At 41.1% G+C, this 25,488-nt stretch overlaps 1 protein-coding gene across 2 annotated transcripts in view; it reads right to left on the bottom strand.

The window, feature by feature from the left end:
• Positions 1-9,008: 9,008 nt before the first annotated feature.
• Positions 9,009-25,488, bottom strand: part of trim9 (tripartite motif containing 9) — a 65,606-nt gene continuing 49,126 nt past the window's right edge. Inside the window, exons 5-11 of one of the 2 annotated variants that reach the window (XM_041812118.1) lie at positions 23,158-23,311; positions 22,445-22,590; positions 18,335-18,473; positions 16,643-16,681; positions 13,959-14,262; positions 13,683-13,845; positions 9,009-10,817 (exon numbers count right to left, since the gene is read on the bottom strand). In XM_041812118.1, coding sequence (XP_041668052.1) covers positions 10,740-10,817; positions 13,683-13,845; positions 13,959-14,262; positions 16,643-16,681; positions 18,335-18,473; positions 22,445-22,590; positions 23,158-23,311 — 1,023 coding nt within the window. In that variant the 3' untranslated portion in view covers positions 9,009-10,739. The remainder of the gene's footprint in view (positions 10,818-13,682; positions 13,846-13,958; positions 14,263-16,642; positions 16,682-18,334; positions 18,474-22,444; positions 22,591-23,157; positions 23,312-25,488) is intronic. The other variant, XM_041812117.1, reaches the window with a different exon arrangement.

Genomic DNA, 25,488 nt, shown 5'->3' with positions numbered 1-25,488 from the left:
AAAACTAAACTTTGTTTTTGTCAGTTTTGGTCATCACAGATCTATTTTTGTTGGTTTTAGTCTAGTTTTTTTGTCATGGAAGAAAAGGCTGTCGACAAAAAGTTTTAGTCATAGTTTTAGTCAATGAAATTAACAGTGTGTAAAGTCAAGCACCTAAATGGGTCGTTCTGAAGAGCTCAGTGATTTCAAACGTGCTTCTGTGATCCCTTTGCAATAAGACGGTTCATGAAATGCCATCCACAGTCAACTGATAGTGATATTAGTAGAAAGTGGAAGCGTTTAGGAACAGCAGCAACTCAACTCAAGGTTCATGGTGGGTAAAGGTCTCCAACACTCGGCTGATTCCAATGCTGAAGAGGTGGAGGAGGGGTAATGGTATGAGGCTGTTCTTCAGGGTTTGAGCGAGTGACGGCCAATCTTAATGCTTCAGCATACCAAGACATTCTGGAGAATGCTATGCTTCCAACCGTTCCGAGAAGAATGAAGGCTGTTACAGCTGCAAAAAGGGGCCCATCACACCCACAGGGCCAAGACAGTCTCTGTGGGTGTGATGGGCAGGCGGCCGAATACTTTTGTCCATAAAGTGTTTTTCCATGTTATACACTATGATGATGACACATCATGCAGCCATTGCCCAATCAAAGCCTTGCTTCTGTTAGCGTCTCCATGCCACTCTGCATTACTCAAAGCAAACTCTACTTAGCAGTACATTTTTTAATGCTAGTTCCTGGTCCTGTCGGCACATTTCCTGCATGTTTGTGTTCAGGAAATTATGGCGACTGATATGAAGTTGGAGATGGAGCTGATAAATATTGAGCACCAGCTGGAAAAGTACAGAAAGTATGGCCACTGAATTAGCTAAGGCAGAGGACGGAGGAAGGAACCCATTCAGCCACTGAGAGACGTGGATGAGGAAATACACGCCTGATATTTTCAAGTAGATTTGAGTAGTTGTATTGTTGTCTGCAGCCATTCATCATATGACAGAGTACATGCAAACTGCTTGTAGAAATTAAAGACTGGCAGTCACCATCTCTAACCTGCACCATTAAGATGTGTAGTTACATTGTGCATGTTGGCTACTTGTGCATTGCTAAGGGTTCAGGGCTACAGCATATGCTACAGCGCAGAAGCATAAATCAGGCTAAATGTGGCAAATTGAAACCATCTTGTTTCGTTATTTAGCAGCTCTAGGACAGTGGTTCTCAAATGGTGTGGCAGAAACCACTAGTGCGCCTTGAGACAAGTCTAGGTGTGCCTTGGGAATTTGTACAACCCTACGTTATTACTACAACTTTATCGCAAGTACTGAAAAAAACCCTGAGAATGGGCCCTCCAAAACTATGATTTATTGATGATGTCAGTGTGTTGGATTGGTAGCACTGGTTCTAACATCCTGATAAACAGTTACCTCATTTAGAGCTGGAAAGTGTGGCAAGCTATTATTGGGTTAAAATTAGTGCTGAAGTTATTAATTCATGCAACTTTTAATCAAGCTGTTAATTTTATCTACCCATTTTTGCCACTTGTTAGCAACTTTAACCCTTTTGCTGCTCTTTAGCATTTTTTTTAAGCACTTCTTATTACTACTTTTGACCCAGTTTTTGCCATTCTTTGGAACTTTTGGCCACATTTAACCCATTTTTGCTACCCTTTTGCCACTTTTTGACCAGTTTTGCTATTGTTTTGCCATTTTTTGGCATCATTTCCATAACATTTAACATCTTTTTACCACCTTTTAGCAACTGTAACCCACTCTTCTGCCACTTGTGATCTATTTGACCACCTTTTTGACACCAACATCCCATTTTTGCCACCTTTTGCCTTTGTTTGACCACTTTTTTTGCCCAATTTTGCCCTTTTAGATCACTTTTAACCAATTTTTCCCATCTTTTTACATCATTCAACCCTTTTAGACCACTTGTAACCCATTTTTTCCACCTTTTTCACAATTTCAACAAGTTTTGACCAACTTTCACCCATTTCTGACTTTGTTTTGCCCCTTTTTGCCCAATTTTGCCATGTTTTTTCATCACTTTTAACTCATTTTTACCACCTTTCAGGCACCTTTTGCCATCCCCATGATCCCCAGTTGTCTGGGCCCCAGAAAGCTCTCCCCTGTATCCCCCCCTTATAGGCCACCTTGATTGTAACATTATTTAAAAAGTCTTTTTTTTGTATTGATTTGAATTTGGTGTGCCTTGAGATTTTGGCTTACCTTAGATGTGCCTTGGGCAAAAAAGTTTGAAAACTACTGCTCTAGGGTATGTAAAAATTAAGTCAACATCTTGGAAAAATAGATGAAAAAATTCTGTAATCACCTGCAAGTAAAAAGTATGGATGCATGCCCATTCAGGGCTTCTATAAGCGTCAAATGCAAAGTCATAAAAGCTGTGTCCCAATTCAGGGGCTTTATCCTTCTAAGGGCACATTTCAATACAGCAGTGCATACTTAAAAGAGCGGCCAATCAATACAGTACATCCTTCAAAGCACCCAGAAGATCCATAAGAAGAGTCGGATTATGAGGAAATATTTGTGCATACATTCATTAATCTGTAAAACACAGTTGATTTTGTATTTTTCTATTTAACTTAAGTTTGATAAAAGAGCTTTAGCATTCAGCTTGAAGCACTGGCATGGACCAAAAGCTGCAAATATGGCTTAAAAAATACATTTCATAGTTGGTTTTGTCAAGGATACTGCTGCCTAAAAATGACCTTTGTGCATCCTTGGTGGTCTGACATTCCCAATCTAAATATTTGGTTTAAACTCAAATGAAAAGCTACCAATGCTAATGCTAAAAAGCTAAAATGGAATTGAAACTTCAAATTACGGCACCAGAGTATAAGGGGAAACAGCTAGAAATTCTCTGTTGCCCTAATTGACCTGAGTGGGTTACAAAGGCCTTCAAAGCACGCTACCACTGAAATGGGACACAGCTATAATTCATAGTAAACCATGTTGATATTAGTCCTCGATGATTTACAATCAACATTATCCAGAGGGAAGAGAAAAGAAGAGAATCAGAGGGTTAAATCAAGAGAAATATCTGGCTGTAATAGGCCGTTCACACTGTGGGAATTCAATTCCTAACAAACATGACCGTTGTTGAGTTTGCCCTTTTGATAAAAAGTACGTAGCAGCAGGTGAAGTCAGGCATCACAGATGTTACAGTTGACTCTGCTGAAGCAATGTGTTTTAGTTTGTAGCAAAGTTTCATAAATCTTTTGGGTAGTGAAGAGGGGAAAAAAAGGCACACCCATGACGCTCAAACGCAGGATAGCACCTTATATGAATGCTCGACATGTACGGAGTACGATGCACAGGGAACGGTTTTAGGGCGACGTGACGGAGCAACAGTTTCCTCAAACTGACTAAGCAGCACGTCAATGCAGACATTATTATTAAGTAGGATAAGCAAAAATGTCTAACATGGTCCCCAGAGGATGAATCTAAGAAATTTTTCTTGATCTTGGATTCCACCCCTTGTGCCACTAGCATGCCACATTTCTCTCTTACATTTCAAAACATTTCAGCTCAAATAACATGAGTGAATAATGTTTAACTGACACTCATGGTCCCCAGAGAGTCAACTCAAGACACTTTTCTTAGTCCTGGAATTTGTTCTTGTGCTGCAAGCAGGACAAAGTCGTCATTTACGTTTCAGAATATCTCGCATACAAATAAAATCTGCAAATAATGTAAACTGAGACTCCAGGTCTCCACAAGAAGAACCAAACAGACTTTCCTTTAGCCTAACATTTCCCTTTGGTGCCACTAGTAGGCCAGAGTTTTCATTAATATTTCAAAACATCTTACTTACAGCAACTAAAACCAGCCAATATAGTCTAACTGAAAATCATGGTCCCAAGAGGATGAACCCTATATCTTGTCTTGATCCTACATTTTCCCCTTGTGCCTCTAGTAGGCCAATGCTATCATTTACATCTTGAAAATGTCTCACTAACACTAAGATAAGAAAATAAGGTCTTACTGACATTCAGGATCTCCAGAGGATGAGCTTAACTAACTTTTCTTGATTGCAAACCTAGCATTTTGGTGCCACCAGTGGTCCTAAGTTGTCATTTAGGGTAAATCTTTAATATTGCCCCATCAAGATCACCAATTAATGTTAAGTGACACTCACGGTCCCCAGAGGATAAACTCAAGAAAGTTTTCTTGATCCTGAATCTTCCCTTTCATGTCACTAACAGGCTAAAATTTACATTTATTTCTTAAATGTATCCCACTGAAAACAAGATAAGTGAATAATGTTAAACCAACACACCACACATGGTCCCCCAGAGGATGAACCCCCCAAGCTTATTTTGATTGAGGACTTTTCCTCTGGCATCACTGGCAGATCAAGTTCTCTTCTACCCAATAAAACTCCTTCTTACTAAAAATCTGAAATGCAATAATGTTACAGTGATAGTTAAGGTCCCTAGAGGATGAACCCCAGAACTTTTTTCTTCCTGGACTTTCTGGCATCACTAACAGATCAAGTTGTCTCCTACCCTGTAAAACTCTTTCTTACTAAAAATCGGATCTTCAAAATAATGTTGCAGTGGCATTCATGGTCCCCAGAGGACGGGCACAGATAATCTGTTGATTGCCTGTCTTTTCTTCCAGCTGTGGCGGTTTAAATATTTTGCTACTGTTGCCATGATTTGCCATAGATTTTTTGGAGTGAATCGTGGTTCCAGAGGATAAAGTTTGCACTTCATTTTGACCATCTTCCACCAACAGAAGCTCTCATGTAGTTGAAATGTAATTATTTTAGTAAACTTATTGTCATTTTTTGCTCTATCATTTAGTGCAGCTACTCATTTTGGATTCAGCTATACTTTGAATTTTGCACAATGAGGCTGATTTGATACTGAACTGTGACAGTAAACATAGATATTTTCCCCCACATAATGAGTGTTAAAGCATGTTAGACTACCTGATGTAGAGCTCAAGCTGCTTGCTTCAAAATTAGTCTTTCTTTGCTGTAGAGCAGTGGTTCTCAAAGTGTGAGGCGGGCCTCCCCTGGGGGGCGCCACACAGTTTCAAGGGAGGCGCCGAGCCGTAAACCAGAAAAAAGGTGATTTGCTTTGTGAAATTCTTCTGTGCATGGAGCAAAATGGATAAACTTATAGTTACTATAAGGACTATGCTATAGAGCAGTGTTACTCAACCAAAGAGCCAAATTATTGAAAATACCTTTGCAAGAGAAACAATCTAAGCTGTGAAAAGAGGCAAAAACAATTTGAAGTTGCAATAAAAATAGGTTAGAGGTGGCAAAATAGTCAAAAAGCAGCAAAAAATAGGTGAAAATGGGTGAAAATGGGGAGAAGTGAAAAAATGATCAGAAAGTAGCAGAAATTTGTGAGAAGTGACAAAAAAAGTGGAAAGTGACTTAAATGGGAAAAAAGCAGTCAAGAGTGGCAAAAAATGGGCAAAAAGAGGAAACAAGTGGTATTTAGTGGCAAAAGGTAGCTGAAATGGTTAAAAAGTGACAAAAAACATGGTGAAAAAAGGTAAAAATGGTATACAAGTGGCAAAAGAATTGGCTAAAATGGGCAAGAACTAGGAAAAAAATGATATTTAATGGCAAAATGTAGCCTTAATGGGTAAAAATTTGGGAGAAAAATGGTGAAAAGGGGCAAAAATGTAATAATAGTGGCAAGAAATGGGTAAAAAGTTGCAAAACAGTGTCAAAATGGGGAAAAACTAGGAAAAAAAGTGGTATTTAATGGCAAAAGATAGCTTAAATGGGTGAAAAGTGGCAAAAAATGGCAAAAAAAAGAGCAAAAACTGGGATAACAGTGGCAAAAATTGGGAAAAAGTGGCAAAAAAGATGTCACAAAAATGAGCAAAAAAAAAAAAATGGGGAAAAAAAGGGATATCTAATGATGAAAGGTAGCTTAAACGGGCACAAAGGTGAAAAAGGACAAAAATGGGATAAAAGTGGAAAAAATTGGGGAAAAAGTGGCAAAAAGAAGTTGTAAAATGGCCAACAAAAACATGAAAAAGGGGTATTTAATGGCATTATAACTGAATAAGAGGGAAAGGCTGATGTTTAAGGACATTTGCAAACCAAAATATCCAAAATATATTTATGTTAAAAATGTTTAAAGATTAGACATAAATGTTTGAAATGTTGTTGTATATATATATATTTTTTTATTTGAATCCTCTTTGTGGGTGGGGGTCCACCGAAAGAATAGTTTCTTCTAAGGGGAGGCTTGCTTACACACACTTTGAAAACCCCTGCTGTTGAGGACTCTGTTGCCCAACCCTGTCACCACAAACCCTCCCAGTGCATCATCGTTTCCTGTTGCGTTGATAGGCAGCCTCTTCATGTAAGGAACGAATTCCAGACTTCATTTTTACAGTGACAAAAAGATTCTTCCTTTTCTATTAGAACTATACAATGTTGAAGTCTCACTGAAAAACTCTGAACATCAATAACTTATTTATCTATACACATCTCTGCAATAGATCATTTCAGTACCAATATTACAAAACTACCAAGATCCAGTCGACTACGGTAAAAAAAATCCAGAAAGAAGCGAGCTGCTGTAGCACCTTATTCAAGCAGCTTCACAGTCACCACCTTCAACACACGTTACCATTTTTATAATACATACACCATTTCTCTGCCTTCCTCTTGAAGAGCTGCACCACAGAAAGCCTGCGTTAAGGCTTTTCTAGAAAGATTATTACTTTTTTTTTTTTTTTTTTTTTTTACAGACGATACAGAGGTTCACAGGAGCAAAGCCACTAAGAAAGCGTCTCATTTACACGGACGGGGAAACTACAGTGACGCTGCTGAGAGTCCAGAGATCGTTGCAGCTGTGGACCGCTTTAACCATCCACCCCCTTACACACACTTATCACACACGCACACTAAAGTCGACCTCTTATGCTCCTCTTAGCGTTTGAGGAGGAAAATAGATGTACAGTGTACTGTTAAAAGACAGAAAGAAGACTGAGGAGTAAACACCAACTCTTTACAAAAGTTATTTGAAGATGTAACCCAGTATATCGGAGTATATTCTTATTTGCTTTCATGTGGACAGTTATGTAAGAGAACCATTTTTAGTAGAAGAAATGCTAATTATGAAGCTGCAGGATGCTGGCTTAGCTTAGAATAATAACTTCTTTCTACATTTCAGGCAGACTTCTCCTGAAATCCTGAGTTTGATGTTTGCTCCTCACAGCAGGAGGCTACGCCCTGAACATTGCACATGATGTAAAAAGAATGACCCAGATGGTAAACGAAGGCGTATTTTACGCTATGATGACAATTTTTGTTTTTGTGTCAATGCAAAACTAGGTCAGAGGAATGTGGAACAAAATGAATCAGTGTCATTAAATCACACCTGTTGTTTGGCAGATGCAGGATACTGCCATCGCTGCTTCCTCCCACTCACTCACAGTGAACTGTCCTCGATATTCCCTGCTGTCTCCACACATCACATCACTGTGTCATTGCACAGAAATTTCTAAAGAGGTTGGCAGGAAACATTCGAGGTAAAGCTGAGGTGAAAAGTTCAGGTGTTTGCATGCACACATGCAGTGTACCCTGAAAATTTTTTGTGAATTTTGAGGAGGTTTGTGCATAATTGCACAGGATCTGTCTGGACAGTGTTCTGTCTGTACCATGCATGCAGGAGCTCAAAGGTTGTTTGCAATCATGTGATCCCAAATGTCCTTTGGGGGTCAGGCAGTGGAAGGCAGCCATTAGGAATCTGCAATTATCATCAGATGATTTTTAAATACTTTGAGTACAATCCCTGCACTTTAGAAAAAAGTGATTTTACAAAATCTCTTTAATGTGAGCCACTGTAGCTAGCTCCCGTTTGAGTGCCAGTTTCCTTTCCCCCCATCATTTTTTGTAATTTAATCCACATTTTAAAAACCAAACTGGCACCAAATGAAGAGCAGCTTGGGAGCCAAACCACCAGCACTACTGAGCTGAGCGATGTGGATCTCTTAACAGAGACGGATTTTCCATCACAATGAGTGAGGCTGGACAGACATCAGCTGAAGAAGCACTGGCAAGATCATAATTTGATAAGCTAAACTGTACCGTTGTATGACACCACTAGTGTACGATGGCTTCTACTGATTCTTGTTTAACCCTTTACCTACTGAGCCGGTGCCTTGTTTTATATGTCCGGAGTATTATTACTGTAACTCTGTCCGATCAGAAAAATTCCAATGGCGTTGGAAAGCTGAGAATTGTGGGCATGCACACATATATGGTTCATTACGGTACTCACAACCATATGATGTGGGCATTCATAGCAAAACACCAGAAGTATCGCAAAACTGCTACACGGATTCTCAACACTGTAACTCCTCGAAAGTTTGCTCAATCTAAAAAATTCCAACGCTGACAGAGAGCTGAGAATCTGCGCTTTCCAGCAATATATGATGTGTGGTATATATATTACGGTAATGTCGAACAGCACCGCGAAAACAGCAGATTTAGCAGAAGATGAGTGAGAAAGGAGAGTGAAGGAAGAGAGTAAAAGGAGAGCGAGCGAGAGTGGTGTTTTCTTTTCAAAAGATAGTTTTAGTGGCATTTGTGCGTGTCTGTCATGTACAATAACAATATGTTACTGAGAATATTGAGAATGTATTTTTCCACATTTATTTGCACTAATTGTCGCCTATGTATATAGTTATCTTTTGCACTGTGTTTTGCACACCCAGAGTCCTAGACTCCAAAAATGACTGCTGATTGTTCTAAACATGTATAGGTTCACATTTCAAATGTCAAATCAAAACTTCATGAGCAATAAGAAAATTTCTTCTCATAAAAGCCATGAGAAACAAATCCATTTTTGTGTTTTTCTTCTTTTAAACTGCTGACAATTCCATATAATGTGCAATAATCATTAACCAGATGTTGAAAAGTCAAGTTCAAGTACTCCTGGGTAAAGGGACCAAAGTTCTCAGACTTAGGGCATTTCCTGACTATTTTACAGCCAGAATAACAAAATATGTCCAAATCAACATTTTTAGACTCAGTAGGTAAAGGGTAAATTCCTCCCAGCTCCCATTTCTCCCTAAGTTTTTTAGACTCCTCTATTTTCTGTCTGAATATGTCCCTACTTTCAGGACACAAAAGCAGCTCAAGAATTAAGAATATTTATATTGTTACACTTTGGATGCTTAGCATATTTGGAAACAGCTCAAAACATGTTTTACAATGCAAAAATCACTTCTTGCATGACGTCTTCTGCAAAGAACCTATTGCTCCTCATGCTGCTAGAGTTGGGCCTTTTTTAATCAGTGCTTGTGTTTCCAGGTCGTGCTGTAATCCGTCTCCAGTGCATGCAGGAAGCCAGCTCCAGTGGAGATGCACCCAGCATGAGTTAAGCTGGAAGAGCAGATCAGCCCAAACAGGAAGCCAGGCATGGCAACACACAGAGCATTCTGTGAATTTCAAAATAAAATACCATGTACAGACTTCCATATCTGGATGCTATATCACCGTTGTGTCAGTATAATTGGACAGGCAAAATAACATGATGTTTGAACTTGCAATCGAGCTGCTCTGTTTCAGAAACGCAATCAGCAGGCGGGGGGTTTAGTGGATCAAAACTGCTGTGCAGGTGGATCATGTGGGTTAGAGGGGTAACTGGTGGTGCAACTACAGCAAATCTGCTCAAGCTGTGCAGTGACCGAGCATCCTACTCTGCCCACCTCTGCTGCTTACTCTTGCTCTTCTGCAATAAAAACTGACCCCACTATTGTGCATCTTCTAAAAACCAAACCGCTGTTGTCAATTCATGGATGAACTTTAAACATCATTGGAGAAAAGCGGTTAAAAAGTGGCGTTATCTTTATACTTTGCAATGCAAGCTACATGTGAAAGCCATCTGTGAGCATCTACAGTGCAAAGCTGGAAGACAATGCCACTTTGAAACACCATTTCACCCCAAAAATGTGAAATTCATCCATGAAACAGAAACATTGGCTTATTGTTTACTGAATAGGAAGGAAGCAACAGAGGTGAGCGCTTTGCTGCTGCATATCTGGGATGAATGCATTGGTGCAGTACTGTGAGACAAACTTAATAAGATCAAGTCCAAAGGGAAGAAAATCTGTCCCAACATGCCTCCAAGTTTCACAAACTAACATTTACTTTGTGTGCTGGATGTTCCTTGTGCTTGTAAACCTTTACATGTCTTATTTACATTCATATTTGTAAAGAAAAACTAATTATGATTTCATAAATGAGTTTTGGAGATGTTTGTAGACATATTTTCAAACTTTGGACAAAACTAGCCTGGCTCTTTTTGTAGTCATTATGCTAAGCTAGGCTAAAGTCAGCTTCATGTTTAGCACAGAGGTATAAAGGTGGTAATAATCGTCTCATCATCACTCACAAAGAAAGCTATTTTTTTCACAATTTTACCCCATGATCACTGCACATTGCTCCAGGTCCGTCACGTATTTTTCTGCAGGATTGCTTCAGCGTCACGTCAAAACACAAGGTACAGATTGCAGAGCGCTGTATGCTTTGACGTAGTCCTGCAGTTGGTCCATGTGTTCAAGGTTTAGGCATGATAAAGGCATGGCTCAGCGCTGGATGGGGCCTCTGCAGAGAGTCATGGGGTCAGTCGGTCAGGGGGGCAGGAGGAGGAGGGGGCGGAGGTGAGAGTGGAATCAGTCATTGACTGGCTGGAAAATCTTGGAGAGGTTTTTCCACTGATAAATAAGAGAGCTGCAGTCTTTAGCACACAGAGCCGTTGGGGTCTGCCTCCCCTGGAGTGTAGAAGTCAGGGATGGGTAGTCCAGTGTGCAGCGTAACCTGAGGGGAAACACATTTACATACAAATGCATGAGTTAATAAATCATGGATACATTTCTCTGCCTGCAGGGGGAGCTGTTGAGCCATTTCCTCAGCCGGTCTTGCAGACTCTTTCCCTTCTTTACCCAGAGACAGCAGAGAACAGCAGCTGAGAGCAATAAAAGCTGTTAACTGCTGTTGGGTCTTTGAAGCTTTCTCTTTCAAGGTTTAATCCTCTGAGCCTGTATTTGTTATACTTAAAGAAGCACTTTTAATGAATAATTACTGTACTCAAGTGATACTTCATTAAACTACAAGGAAAAACCTCCTGTTTGTGCCTGCAGCGCTGCTCAGGGAGGGTGAAACTCACAATCAGAACAAGGTTTAGGTTAACAAACAGCACCACCTAGAGCTGCTCTAAAGGCTTACATCTTCAAATTTTACTTTAAATTATATGAACCCAGAAAGACATTTTAATATTGTTTCATGTGAGCATAATAACTGTAAGCAAAAGAGAATATTTTGCTTTCAGCAGAAACACATATTCTAAAGAGCAGGATGCTTAAATTTAACATTTTAGATGCATGTAAGAGCTCATCTTTTCTCCCCCTGATCACCTTTGACCACGCTGTCCTTGGCTCAACCAGGCCAGGGCATGAAAGCCTCTTCTATATGCATCATCACGTCATAATACAACTCAGGGATGGGTTTGCGTCATCATTAGGATTCTTGCTTTAGAAACACAGGAGAGCTAGTCCAACAGAGAGAACATGGCTGCAACTTTACTGACTGTGTGGCTTATTTTAAATCATTCTGGTCAGATAGCAGCCCTCTACTCCAGTGGTTCTCAACGTGGGGGTCTGGACCCCATTTGAGGTCTTGAGAGACTTTGATGGGGTTGCCAGATGCCCTAAAGAAACAAATAATATTTTTTAAATGTTTTTTTTTTCCATCCAATTTTGTCACTATTATTTGCCACCCATTTTCATGACTTTCCCCACCAATAGGTGCCAATTTTAACTTATTTTTCTCATTTTTAAACCATTTCCAAGACTTTTTTCTGACTGTTTCTCCCACTTCTAAACCAATTATTGCTTCTTTCTGAGTATTGTTGGCTGTGTTGACCCATTATTATGGCTGTTACCCTATTTTCAACCCTTTTTGCACCCATTTTAACTACATTTGACTATTTGTTATGCCCATTTTTGCAAGTTTCTGCCAATTTCTCTGCCTCAGTTAACCCATTTTTTGCCATTTTCACCCATTTTAGCTATTTTCAATCCATTTCAATTCTGTTTTTAAGAAAAACAATGCTGATTTTTAAGAAGGCAATCTACTACGGCACAAATGACTAAAAAAGATACTTGTTACTTTGTTAGGATTTTTTTTTCAGGTTTCATATAAAATATGGTTATTGCAACTTAACTATAGAGTGGACCATGGTTTCACTGACCCCCTTGGGTCCCAGTTTGGCTGGGCCCCAGAAAGCGCTCCCCTTTATCCCCCCTTATGTGCGGCCTTGTCTGCACATGACTGTTCTTGAATGTTCATGGCTGATCAACCACCTTCAGGTACAGTGGGGGTCCCCGGTCTCTGGCACTTTCATTTTGGAGTCGCGGGCTGAAAGGTTAAGAACCCCTGCTCTACTCTACATATCCCACAGTCTGTGTCTGCAGTTTCTCTTGCATGCAGCAATTGTTCACTGGGTCCATTTCCGAAGCGCAGCAGTGTGCAAATTTCAGCCCTGAGCAGTTGACGAGTGATCGTCTGATTTGCTTCAACTCTCAAAATTTAACTCAGGTTCCTCCCATTTGTCTGGATCTTTGCTGAGAAGTTTCCAAACCTTGACTGGAGTCTACATGTGGTAAATTAAACTGGTTGGACATGATTTGGAAAGGCACACACCTCTCTATAGTAGGCCTCACAGCTGACAATGATATCAAAGCAAAAATCAAGCCATGAGCTCAGAGACAGGATTGTTGACAAGCTACAAAACATTTCTGCTGCACTGAAAGTTCCCAAGAGCACAGTCGCCTCCAGGATTCTAAAGTGGAAGAAGTTTTGCACAACCAGGAATCTTCCAAAGCTTAGTAAGAGAGGTGACAAAGACCGCACTGATCACTGACTGAGTTCCAGAGATCCTGTGTGGAGATGGGACAAAGTTCCAGAAGGACAAGCATCACTACAGCCCTCCACTGATCTAGGCTTTATGGCAGAGTGGCTAGACGGAGACTCTACTCAGAGTAAAACACCTGAAAACCCTCTTGGAGTTTGCAAGGTCTCTGAGACTGTGAGAAACAAGATTCATGCGTGATGAAGCCAAGATTGAACTGTTTGGCTTCAATTCTGTCTGGAGGAAACCAGGCACTGCCAACCACCTGCTCAGTACCACCCCAATAGTGACGCCTGGTGGTGGCAGCATCATGCTGTAGGGGTGTTTTACAGCAGAAAGTTCTTTTAAATTTTAGATAGTATGGTTTGAGTACTGAGTTGCAGTTTGAGTGAGTTGTGTTTTGGGAAATGCTTTGGCTGACCCTGGGGGTTTCTCTTTTTTTGTATGAATTACTTGTGGTGGTGGGAACTTTACTCTTTAGATATTTTAACTTCTTCTCTGATTATGTTGACATAAATGCTAAATAACTTCTCCCTTTGCTTCAGGACCATCTGGACTCAGCAGAGGAGAAGTCCTCAAAAGGTGGACTTTTTTGCACAGTTATATCATCTATCGCATCTTTTGGAGGAAGTTTTTAAAGGTCTGTGGGGATCTTTATTGGTTGTTGAGACCACAAAACTATCTTCCAGAATTAAAACCTTACTATTTATCAACCCAACTTCAAAAATAACAAACTATCCCTTTAAGTTGTTAAATTAGTGACATCTGTGTACCTGGACGTTTCTGTTGATGCTGATAGCCGGGTAGTAGGCACCCTCCAGGCCTTCAAACGCCACGGGACCCTGCTGCTCATCATTGATGAGGAAGATTAAGAGCCCACGGGTGAAGTCCAGTAGGACTCCTATTGTGGAGCCTTTAGTGATGCCTCCGTCCGTCCTGGAGCAGAGCACAAACTCAGCAATTAGCTCACAGATATTTGACGTCAAATCCTCTTCAGAAGGACATCTTCAGATATGATTAATCTGATCTGAGGTATCTGATGTCCTCACCTGTTGGTGTGCGAGTTGTTGTGCATGAACCAGGAGCGGTTGTTGTCCACGTACATGGCCCAGGCCTTGTCATCCTTCCCCAGCATCACATCCTTCAGGACGTCGCCCCGAGCGACTCCAAAGGCGGGGTCGGGATGGTTGTCGTAGCGATCGATGGTCATTTCCCAGTAGTGAACGCCACGGGAGAAAGAGGAGTTACCCATGACCACCCGGTCGTCGTAGCTGTTGCACGTCACCGTCAGGTTGTCATTGGAGAGGATGATGTCAGGGTGAGCCGAGGCAGGGTCAAAGGTGAACCAAGCAACTGTGTGTGAACAGCACACCTGTTTGGTTATCATCACTGAGAGCGTGACAGGATGAATAATCATGATGTTATGAAGAAGACATGAGACTGCAGGTGAGATGAGGTGAAGAAATGCTGGAAAAAATACTGAATGAAGGAATAATGACCATATGAGAGAGATGAGATGATTCACTATCAGTTTAATGGTCATACGTGATGAATAGTTCTTGACATACTACTATGAAACTAAATCCTACTTGTCTCACAGTTTCCCTCTGTTGGTTTGGCTCCATTTTCAATGACAAATTAATCACCAAAACATTATTTTTGGTGAAATTTAGGCACAGTCTGGGCACAATAAATTTATGCAGGGTTTCCAGCCCCCACTGCAGGGGGCTTCAAAATGATTACAGTGATTTTTCATTGTTGTCTATTGGGTTATTCATGAAACACTCATAAAATTATCCTTCTGCTGCTTGTAGTCACTACAGACCATCTGCATAAAATTAAAAAAAGCAAAAATCTGTTCAAAATGAATATTTATTGAAGTGTTCTGGCACCACTATTAGTCTGATGATTGAAGTAGCTGTTAAGTAAAGGTGACTAACAAATAAAATTGTGTTAATTTGAACAGCATTACTTTATAAATATGTGGTCAGTTGTTTTACCGTTTTCATTCAAATCAGGTTCATGCTCAAACCCTAGTCTAATATGTAAAATCTAAGTAAAGTAAAGATCATCTGTTGTAGGAACCTTAATCTGCAGTGGTCCAAAGTTTCCAACTACCTGAGCTGCTGTCACAGTCAGCAGGCAACAGCACACTCTGAGATTCCACTGCAGTCAAGGCAGCCACCACTAGATGGCAGCACCCACAAATTAGCCATAAGAACTGTTGTATCTTTGAAACACTTAAGATTATTTTCTCCATGGTTGAGTCACATTTATGTTTTCCACTTTAATTTTACAAGTTGTAAAGATATTCCCACCTGTGATCAAAATCTAGAGTTTGCCAACATGTATAATCTTTTTTTGGACATACATCTTTTGTGCTGAAAGCTTTGTTAAGTCATGAGAACTGAGCCAAATCATTGGAGATAAACTGTTATTGTCTAACAGTACATAAACATTTATCTTATCTTATCTTATCTTATCTTATCTTATTCTATCTTATTTTAAATAATAAAAACTGGAGTCAAACAGTCCGCAGATTAAAAGAACAGGATTTTTCTTGTTGCCACAGATTGTACCAGCTGAGAACAGATGCTCTTCTGTTATGTTGTCTTGATTTAAAGAAGATGAACATAAGGCTGAATTATGTTGTCTTTTTTTGTCATTGAACTGTATAAAGGGGCACTACACAAAATTCCTGGATCCAGACGCTGATCCTGATCACTCCCAAAATCTAATCAGTTCTTCCTTATGCTATTCTTGATATTTCCTGAAAATTTCATCAAAATCCGTCCGTAACTTTTTGAGTTATGCTGCTAACAAACTAACAAACCCTCCCGATCACATAACCTCCTTGGCGGAGGTAACAATTGCACACTGGACTCCAGCTCTAGTAACGACTACAGTGTGTGAAGTCCTTCAGCTAAGGAAGCATTGAAAGGATGATTTATAGATCTACCACCAGTAGTGGGTATTTAATATTGGTTACACACACACAAATTGCATGATATTTTCAGATAAACAAAGAAACACATACACCTACATTTACTCTAAAAATGAGAGTTAAATTTTAAGTATTTGATGAATAAAAAACAACTAAATGTCTGAGTTCATATTTTAAATTTTGCATTTTGTGGTCAATATCAAGCATTGCATGCTTAAATTAAAAGTTGTCCATATTTAGGTTATGCATTTGTGTTTTTTATTTAACAATATAATCATGCTTTATTGCTAGATTCCTTACTAGAGCATGTTTTAGTGTTGATCTGTGTAAAGTGTATTATTTTATTATCATATCAGCATTTAAATGAGTGTAAGGGTGCTCTCTCTCTCTCTTGGTGAATGAAGCCTGCTGTATTTTCCCTGTAAATGAACCCTTTGCAGTTTTGTGAGCTAGTGTGACACATTATTATAGGAGCACTCTGAAACGTGGAGATAATTCTGCAGACTGTTTTCCTCTGGTTTGATGGTAAAGAAGCTCTGTAAACACCTAAATGTGGGAGTTTATCAGAGGGGCTGTTTGTGCGTTCTGTGGGCTCCACGCCGCTGACAGTGCAGTCAGGTTTCATCTCAGAGCTTAATTTCCCCCAGGAAATAAAAACAAAGACATCCACTGGAGGCCCGAGGTGAACCTTTAATAAGAGCAGCCCACAGATCAACAAACAGCCCACCTGCTGGATCGACACTGAACACGGCACGGGTGGAAACACTCAGCAATGAAAGCCGTCCATACCTGTGCCTATAGACTGAATATCACATGGGGGGAGTCCAGCTGAAATGTGGAATGACGGGGGGGGGAGAAAGGAAAGAGGGAGAAAGAAAAAAAGGGGGGAGGAGAGCGAAGCGAAGCAGTGAAGCAGACAGTGTAGAGGGGTCGGGAGGGGTGGAGGAAAAAGCAAGTCGATCAGGGAAGCTGGTTCAACACAGAGGCTGGAAAACATCAGAGAGAGAGAAAATCCCCAAAACAAAAAACAACGAGTCCAGAGAGACGGATCAGAGCAGAGAGACGACAAAATAAAAGAGAGACACTTTTCTGTAGGAATAAAAGCAATAAATGAAGCAGGGTCCAGTCAGAGTGATGTCCAATCAGAGCCTGTCTGCTCCAATCATGGATGACGAGCTTCCCCGTCTATGCAGAGCAGCTTTAAATAATGAGAGAGCAGGCACGTGGGGGGATTAACACAAACCAGATGTACCTGTCTTAATAATAGCTCAAAACAAACCCTTTCAACAGAATTCACACCCTGATTCAGCTTTATGAGGGTCATGGCTGATCATTCAGAGGCTTTGCTTTGTTTTTCAAAAAGGACAAGGACGCTGAGATTCTTGAATCTCCTTAATTCAACACTCAAATGCATGCTTTTCAATCTGAAATAGGAAACTTTTGGCTAAATAAATTTTCTTTCTGCTGAATTCTGAAGGAGACATCTCTCTCAAGATGCAAAGCTTCAGTCTTGTGTGAATAATTTTATATTCTTAAGATCTTTTTGGTTTCAACAGAAATTTTTTTCTATATTAATGAAATGTAAATCCCCCAAAAAGATGGAAGATAAGCCAAGACTCTCGTTTGTGATCTCATGCAGGGCCAATAACAAAGACTAGAAGTACCGCTCTGCTCTGTATACAGTTTTTGGACAGTTAAAGTCCAGCCGTGGGAGGAAACTGAAATCTATTTCCAAATCTTGCCGTGTCAAGCCAAATTAAAGGGACACAGCGAATGAATTCTGCTTTAAGAGTTTGTTTTATTTTTATCTTACAGAAAACTTAACCCTTAAGAGATCCTCGGGACATTTTGTGTCATTCAGTTTTTTTTTCTTTTTTTAATTTGAAGCCATTTCGGCTGCGTTGAATGACTGCAGCACAAATTTTCCACAGGATTATGGAGCTATTATTGTTGTAAAACTATTTGCAAACACATATAAAGATCTGTACACAAATCTGCAAATGCATGCCCATAGTTCTTATATTTAGCACTACTTTTCTCATTCAAAGCATGCTGCAAAATATCACACTTTTTACAGTTTTCTGCAAGGGTGCCTTCTACTGAAATGATGTGTGTGTATCAATGATGTTGAATAATGGTGTGTGAAAAAAAAAACAGGTGTATGTATTTTATTTGAGTTTTTATGATTTTGTTCTTCCAAAAACAGAAGGGTTGTGTAAACATACTGGCCTTTAAATCCCCAAAATATCATGAATATTTGATATGTATATTTCAGGCTGAAGCAGTTTGATAAGACCGGCTTGTTTTAAGTGGAAACATGAACTAACATATATTATTTTACAGCAGTCTTTGGGAAGCAGACATTTTTGGTCATAAGGGACAAATGCATCAGGATATTAAAGGAACTCTTAAGGGTGAAAAACAATCAGTCTTATCAGTAGATGTGGTAGTAGGATGAGGAGGAGAGGATGCTTTACGTACTCTCTGACGTCTGCATGATGAGCGTCTTGCTGTACTGGCCCACTCCACTGGCATTAAAGGCCTTCACTCTGGACTTATACGTGCTGTTAAAGTGGAGCCCATCCACGGTGCAGATGGTCTCTGTCCCCACGTACACTTCCTGTAATGACACACAGCACTTCCTCTTTAAACCTGCAGACACGTTGAGTATGTAGTAATGGTACAGAAGTAGACGGTCCTGTCTTTTAACCTGGCTGGCTCTGCTCACGCTCTTTTGGAAATAGCGGTAAGAGTAGTAAGCAGGAGTGAGTTTGTAAAGCCAAGCGTGGGCGACGCTGCCCACATCGCAGTATTAATAGACACAGAGACACAACTCGTTGATCTCGGCATGAAGCCGCGTTGGCGAGCCTCCATGAGTCACACAGAAAAAAACATGGAGAGTAAACTTCCTTTTCAATTTAGATGGATAGTTGGTGGATAAGGTGCTGGTGGGTACTACAAAACTGAAACCAAATTAAAGGGAAATTCAAAGTTTTTAAATCTTGGCTTCAGATGAACTTTAAAATGACTAAAAGGCGTCAAAAGTTTTGGGACTCCGAGGAAAATTTCTTTCGCCAGTGGTTGTTGAATCAGGCTACTATGGCTGCAATAAATTCTCCAACACAAATGCACCAAATCATTACAAAAGACAATCAATTTTCATTTTAATAGCTCAGATTCCCTAACATATTTTAGGCTATCTGAACTCAATGTACAAGTGCATCTAAAAAATTACATCATTTTTTGCTGTTATTTAATTCAAAAAGTTTAACTTCTATATAAATTCTAGAGCAGTGTTACTCAACCCTGCTCAACCAAAGAGCCAAATTCTTGAAAAATACATTTGCAAGAGCCTCAAGTGGCAATTAAAATAAGTTAAATGTGGCAAAAATGGTCAAAAAGCAGCAAACACTGGGAGAATAGTGGCAAAAATGGATGAGAAGTGACCAAATAATGAGTTGAAAGTGGCAAAAATGTTGCAAAAAACGAGTGAAAAGTGACTAAAATGGACAAAATCAGAAAAAAAGGTGGGAAAAATGGGCAAAAAGTGACAGTTAGTTGCAAAAGGCAGCTTAAATGGGCGCGAAGTGGTAAAAAATGCAAAATGCAGGATGAAAGTGTCAAAAAGGGAAGAAAAGTGACTAAGATAATTGGCCAAAATGGACTTAATGTGGCAAACACTAGAAGAAAAATGGCAAAAAAGGGCAGAAAGTGGCAAAAAATGGGTCAGAAGTCACTAAACAATTAGTTAAAGGCGGCAAAAATGGTCCAAAGAGTGGAGAAAAATGAGTGGAAAGTGACTAAAATGGACAAAATCAGAAAAAAAAGGTGGGAAAAATGAGCAAAGACCATGAAAGAGTGGCAAAATAGGAAAAATTAGTGCCATTTAATTGCAAAAGGCAGCTTAAATGGGCGAAAAATGGCAAAAAAAGACGAAAAAAGGTGGAAAAAATTGCAAAAGCTGGATAGTGTCAAAGTGTCAAAATTGGCTAAAAGCAGTAAAATGGAATTAAAGTAGCAAAGAAATGCAAATAAGGGCAATGGAAATATGCAGACAAAAACAGAGGTTGACAATTCAAGCCTACTGTGTAAATTTGGAAACACTGGTTAATGTGACTTGCCATGGATAATTTCTGAGGTAAAGTTTTCCTTTTTAATGTTTTCTGGGGAAATAATATTTCAAATTAAGACATAGAAGAGCCACAAATCATCACAAAAGAGACACATGTGGCTCTAGAGCCACAGGCTGAGTATCACTGATCTAGAGTCATCTCATATTGTAGAAAAGTCCAGGTAATAAAAGGTTTCCTGAGCCTTTATTCTCCCACTCTGGTTCAGTGCACACAACCACAATCATGGGGAAGACTGCTGACTGGACCAGTGTCCAGTGGACAGTCACTGACACCCTTACCAAGGACGGTAAGCCACAGAAGGTCACTGCTGAAAGGCCAGGCTGCTCTCAGAGGCTGATTCAAAGCAGATTCAGGAACTTAGGGGAGCTTCAAAAGGACTGGACTGAGACTGGAGTCAGTGGATCAAGAGCCACCACACAGATGGGTCCAGGAACAGACTATAAGTGTATGTTCCTAGTGGTGATCCAATCCTGAGCCACAGACATCATCAGCCTCTCACCTGGGCTAAGGAGAAAAAGAACTGGACCTGGGCTCAGTGGTCCAAAGGCCTGTTTTTAGATGAAAGTCAATTTTGATTTTCATTTGGTCCAAATGTCTGGAGGAAGATCTGAGAGGACCAGAATCCAAGGTGCTTGGAGTCCAGCCATGTCATCTGCTACTGTTGGTCCACTGGTCTTTATCAAGTCCAGAGTCCACGCTGTCAGCCATCCAGGAGATTTTGGAACCCTTCATGCTTCCATCTGCTGAGAAGCTTTATAGAGATACTAATTTCCTTTTCACCTGCCCACAGTGAAGCCAAAATCACCAGAAGATAGAGACTAGAGGATCTCTGGAAGATGAGAGACACCAGACTCAACAATCCAGACCAGCTGAAGGCTGCTGTCAGAGCAACCTGGGCTTCATAACACCCCAGCAGGACCACAGACTAAGTGGCTCCATGACACATCATATTGATGCAGTAATTATGCAAGAGGCGCCCTGACATAACCTGACACGCCAGATGGACCGTTTCACATCATCATGGCATGGGATATATTTCACCTTCATCTGAGAACAGCCAACAGACGGTGTTTGTGAAGAGTAAAACCTTTAGAATAAAACTTGTAGGGCGGAATAAAAAACATGGTTTGCAGTTGTCTTGTCAATACAGGATTCTTCACTGTCAGTGGAGCCAGCTGGTAAATTAAACTCTGGCAGAAGCTGGTCAGGAGAAGTCTTTGCAAACTGCTGCTATAGCTGCATGCACGCTAATCTCTTCACTAACCACCATTGTTTACAGGCTTGCAGCTACAACTACACCACGCCTGTAGATACCGCTTCTTTCTCCTTGAATGATGCTGCTTGGTCAAGTCATTCTCTGATCAGAAAAAGCAAATCAGCTTTAAGCTGTGCAAGATAGATCCACCTGATGACAGACATGGAATCTGGAAAATTAAGATTATTCCAACCAAGTATCAATAGCACAACCTTTCAGATGACAAGAATTTTTGTGTTCTAAATATTTTTTGAATTGTTTTATTTGTATTTGTGATATCATGAGCCGCAGGCTGTTACAATCAAGAATTAAATCAATAAAGGCTTTGAATATTGTACTCTTAGTTTTTTGAGATGCACCTGCATTGATCAGACTTACTTCCCAAAGAATACATTACATCCTGTTTGCAGCTGTCAGCTCTACTCTCCTGGAGCTTTTCTTTAAATTTGTGTTCCTATTAGACACTGAAATATGCAAAAGAAAAAAGAGAAATATCAGACTTCTTTAAGGAAGAGGAAAGATTTCCCACTGAGGCTGCTACTTGAATCAACAGGTCATCAGAACTGTAAGGAGAAAGCCTGAATGTTTGGAGGCCACTCTCAGATTTCCTCTCTTATTGTACTGCTGGTTTTGTTCAGGAGGTTTAAGTTGCCGTCATAACAAAGCGAGGGCCTCCGCCTATAGAGCCCTGGGAGGGGGTCTTGGGTGGATGGATTACATGGTGAACCTCAGAGAGGGTCTGAACGCTGCTTTGAAGCCAGATCGCACTTCCTGTGGGATCATCCCAGCTGACAGCTGTGTTACAGAGCCGCTCTCCTGACGGCGTGTCATTCAATGCCTCGCTACGGCGCATCACATGACTCTCATATCACACGGAGCCGTGCGGTACGACCGTCACACACCCAGCCGAGGGATTTCTGCGACAATGCTCTGCTTTCACATTCCCCAGGCTGAGCTGGTATCCTCGCTGGCAGCAGCTGAAGGAGTCTTTGTTGAGAGAGACGGGGGGTAGTGTTCTGTAAAGGTGAATTATTACTCTAACTGGTCCTGTTTGGGCTCTTTATGTGTGTTGTAATCTAAATTTAGACCCTAAATAATCCCTCCAACAGGGGCTTTACGAGTGAGCCAGCGTGCTTTCTAATAAAGACAACAGATAAATCCTAAACTCGGAGACTGTTAGAGCACCTGCAGAGAGAAACATACCCTGAACGGCCCCCCGTTCCCATCATCGAGCTCCAGGATGTACCCATCCACAGCGATGGTAGAGAGCGGTGGCTGTTTCCATGACAACGTGGCACTGTTGTTCTGAGTGCAGCATTCTTCCAGCTGCAGCATCGGAGCGGCTGGGACTAAATGAGGAGAGGAAACCAGGCCAGGTTACAGGAGGCACGAATGCACACTCACAAACACTTGTCTTAGCCCTGCTGTCATGCCTCTGCAGCCCACGTATGAAGATCTCATCACAACAATCATATATGAATATACTGATGAATAAATAAATGTTTTGGCCCTACAAGTCATGAATACAAAACAACAGAACATCTTTCAGCCATGCACAGATATTTCTGCAAACCTGCACTGCAGAAACTCAAATTTGAGCCACTGTGTTAGCCTGATTTCTGGTCAAAAATATTTAAAAACTAAGGATAAAAGTGTCCGACATTAATGTGTCAAAGCCAGTTTCTGCAGACGACACTGACTCAGTGTTTGGTTCTCATTAGTATCAGCATGCATGCACTGTATATATAAAAATGTCTCCATAAAGAGACACAGCAGCAGAAAGGCTTCCTCACAGACTGGTAGGGAACATTTCAGTGACACATTAGCTCTAAAAAAAGGGTCAAACTTTCATCTTTGAATTTTAAAAAGCAGCCCTGTCTTATTCTAATCCCTCAGATGTGCCTCTCCTCTCTTACCTTTCATCTGAACAAAGTCGAGCTGGTGGATGGTCTGCAGGAGGGGTCCGCTGTCCAATGTCAGGTCAAAGTCGCTGGTCATTCTGGGGGTGAGAGTTCCCTTCCCCCACTGACCCTCCGTCATGTGGACCCTCCGGATCAGGGCGTCAGAGATCTGTGGACAAAATTGCGGTTAGAAAAAATCATCTCTTCATGCATGTATTTCTAGTCCCTATCAGAGGCTGACAGAAAGGGCTGGGCTCCTGGAAGGACCTTTAAAGGGGCCCTCTTATCAAGTCATTTATAATAGCAGATGCATGCTGGAGTTGTGAGCAGCATCAGCACGATCCTCTGAAGTTTGTGAGTGGCCGAATGTCAAATGCGGAAGTGATGCGTGCACAGAGGCAATTACTGCCATGTAGTTGAGATCAGCTGATCTCACGCAGGCCATCATCAGCTGATGGCCAGCTGATTTGCTCTAAGTACACTGTTGGCTAGTTGTAATCATATTTGTCATTTTTTAACTGCTCTAGCTTGGCTTTGCTTTGTCATTCCCTCCTTTTACAACCCTCCCCCACCCCAGCTCCTCCTTTATACCCTGCTTCTGATTTACAAGTGTTAATTCTGATGCCACTGGTTCCTGCTCTAGCTTTTCGCTGCTTCTCTCCCTGCCTCAGGCTTTCCTCACAGGCACGGGAAAGCAGGATGTACAGGATGCAGAGGTATTTCTCCTGTGCTAGAGGTTCACGCTGCATGAAACTTACAGTATCTCACAAAAGTGAGTACACCCCTCACATTTCTGCAAATACTTAATTATATCTTTTCATGGGACAACACTGAAGAAATGACACTTTGATGCAATGTAAAGTAGTCAGTGAACAGCTTGTATAACAGTGTAAATTTGCTGTCCCCTCAAAATAACTCAACACACAGCCATTAATGTCTAAACCGCTGGCAACAAAAGTGAGTACACCCCTAAGTGAAAATGTCCAAATTGGGCCCAATTAGCCATTTTCCCTCCCTGGTGTCATGTGACTTGTTAGTGTTACAAGGTCTCAGGTGTGAATGGGGAACAGGTGTGTTGAATTTGGTGTTATCACTCTCACACTCAAACTGGTAACTGGAAGTTCAACATGGTGCCTCATGGCAAAGAACTCTATGAGGATCTGAAAAAAAGAATTGTTGCTCTACATAAAGATGGCCTAGACTATAAGAAGATCGCCAACACCCTGAAACTGAGCTACAGACGGTGGCCAAGACCATACAGTGGTTTAACAGGACAGGTTCCACTCAGAACAGGCCTCGCCATGGTTGACCAAAGAAGTTGAGTGCACGTGCTCAGCGTCATATCCAGAAAGTTGTCTTTGGATAATAGACGTATGCGTGCTGCCAGCATTGCTAAGGAGGTTGAAGGGGTGGGGGGTCAGCCTGTCAATGCTCAGACCATACGCCGCACACTGCATCAAATTGGTCTGCATGGCTGTCATCCCAGAAGGAAGCCTTTTCTAAAGATGACGCACAACAAAGCCCGCAAACGGTTTGCTAAAGACAAGCAGACTAAGGACATGGATTACTGGAACCACGTCCTGTGGTCTGATGAGACCAAGATAAACTTATTTGGTTCAGATGGTGTCAAGTGTGTGTAGTGGCAACCCAGTGAGGAGTACAAAGACAGGTGTGTCTTGCCTACAGTCAAGCATGGTGGTGGCAGCGTCATGGTCTGGGGCTGCATGAGTGCTGCCGGCACTGGGGAGCTACAGTTCATTGAGGGAACCATGAATGCCAACATGTACTGTGACATTCTGAAACAGAGCATGATCCCCTCCCTTCGGAAACCGAGCCGCAGGGCAGTGTTCCAACAAGATAACGACCCCAAACACACCTCCAAGACGACCACTGCCTCGCTAAACAAGATGAGGGTAAAGGTGATGGACTGGCCATCCTCAAACGGAGGGTGGAGGAGCGCAAGGTCTCGAACATCCAACAGCTCCGTTATGTCGTCGTGGAAGAGGATTCCAGTTGCCACCTGTGAAGCTCTGATTAACTCCATGCCCAAGAGGGTTAAGGCAGTGCTGGGAAATAATGGTGGCCACACAAAATATTGACAGTTTGGGCCCAATTTGGACATTTTCATGTAGGAGTGTACTCACTTTTGTTGCCAGCGGTTTAGACATTAATGGCTGTGTGTTGAGTTATTTTGAGGGGACAGTAAATTTACACTGTTATACAAGCCGTTCACTGACTACTTTACATTGTATCAAAGTGTCATTTCTTCAGTGTTGTCCCATGAAAAGATATAATTAAGTATTTGCAGAAATGTGAGGGGTGTACTCACGTTTTGTGAGATACTGT

Source organism: Cheilinus undulatus, linkage group 18 (genome assembly GCF_018320785.1).
Source record: "Cheilinus undulatus linkage group 18, ASM1832078v1, whole genome shotgun sequence".
Taxonomy (NCBI): domain Eukaryota; kingdom Metazoa; phylum Chordata; class Actinopteri; order Labriformes; family Labridae; genus Cheilinus; species Cheilinus undulatus.
The sequence above is the reverse complement of the archived record's forward strand: the minus strand, read 5'-3'. Positions and strand labels throughout refer to the sequence as shown.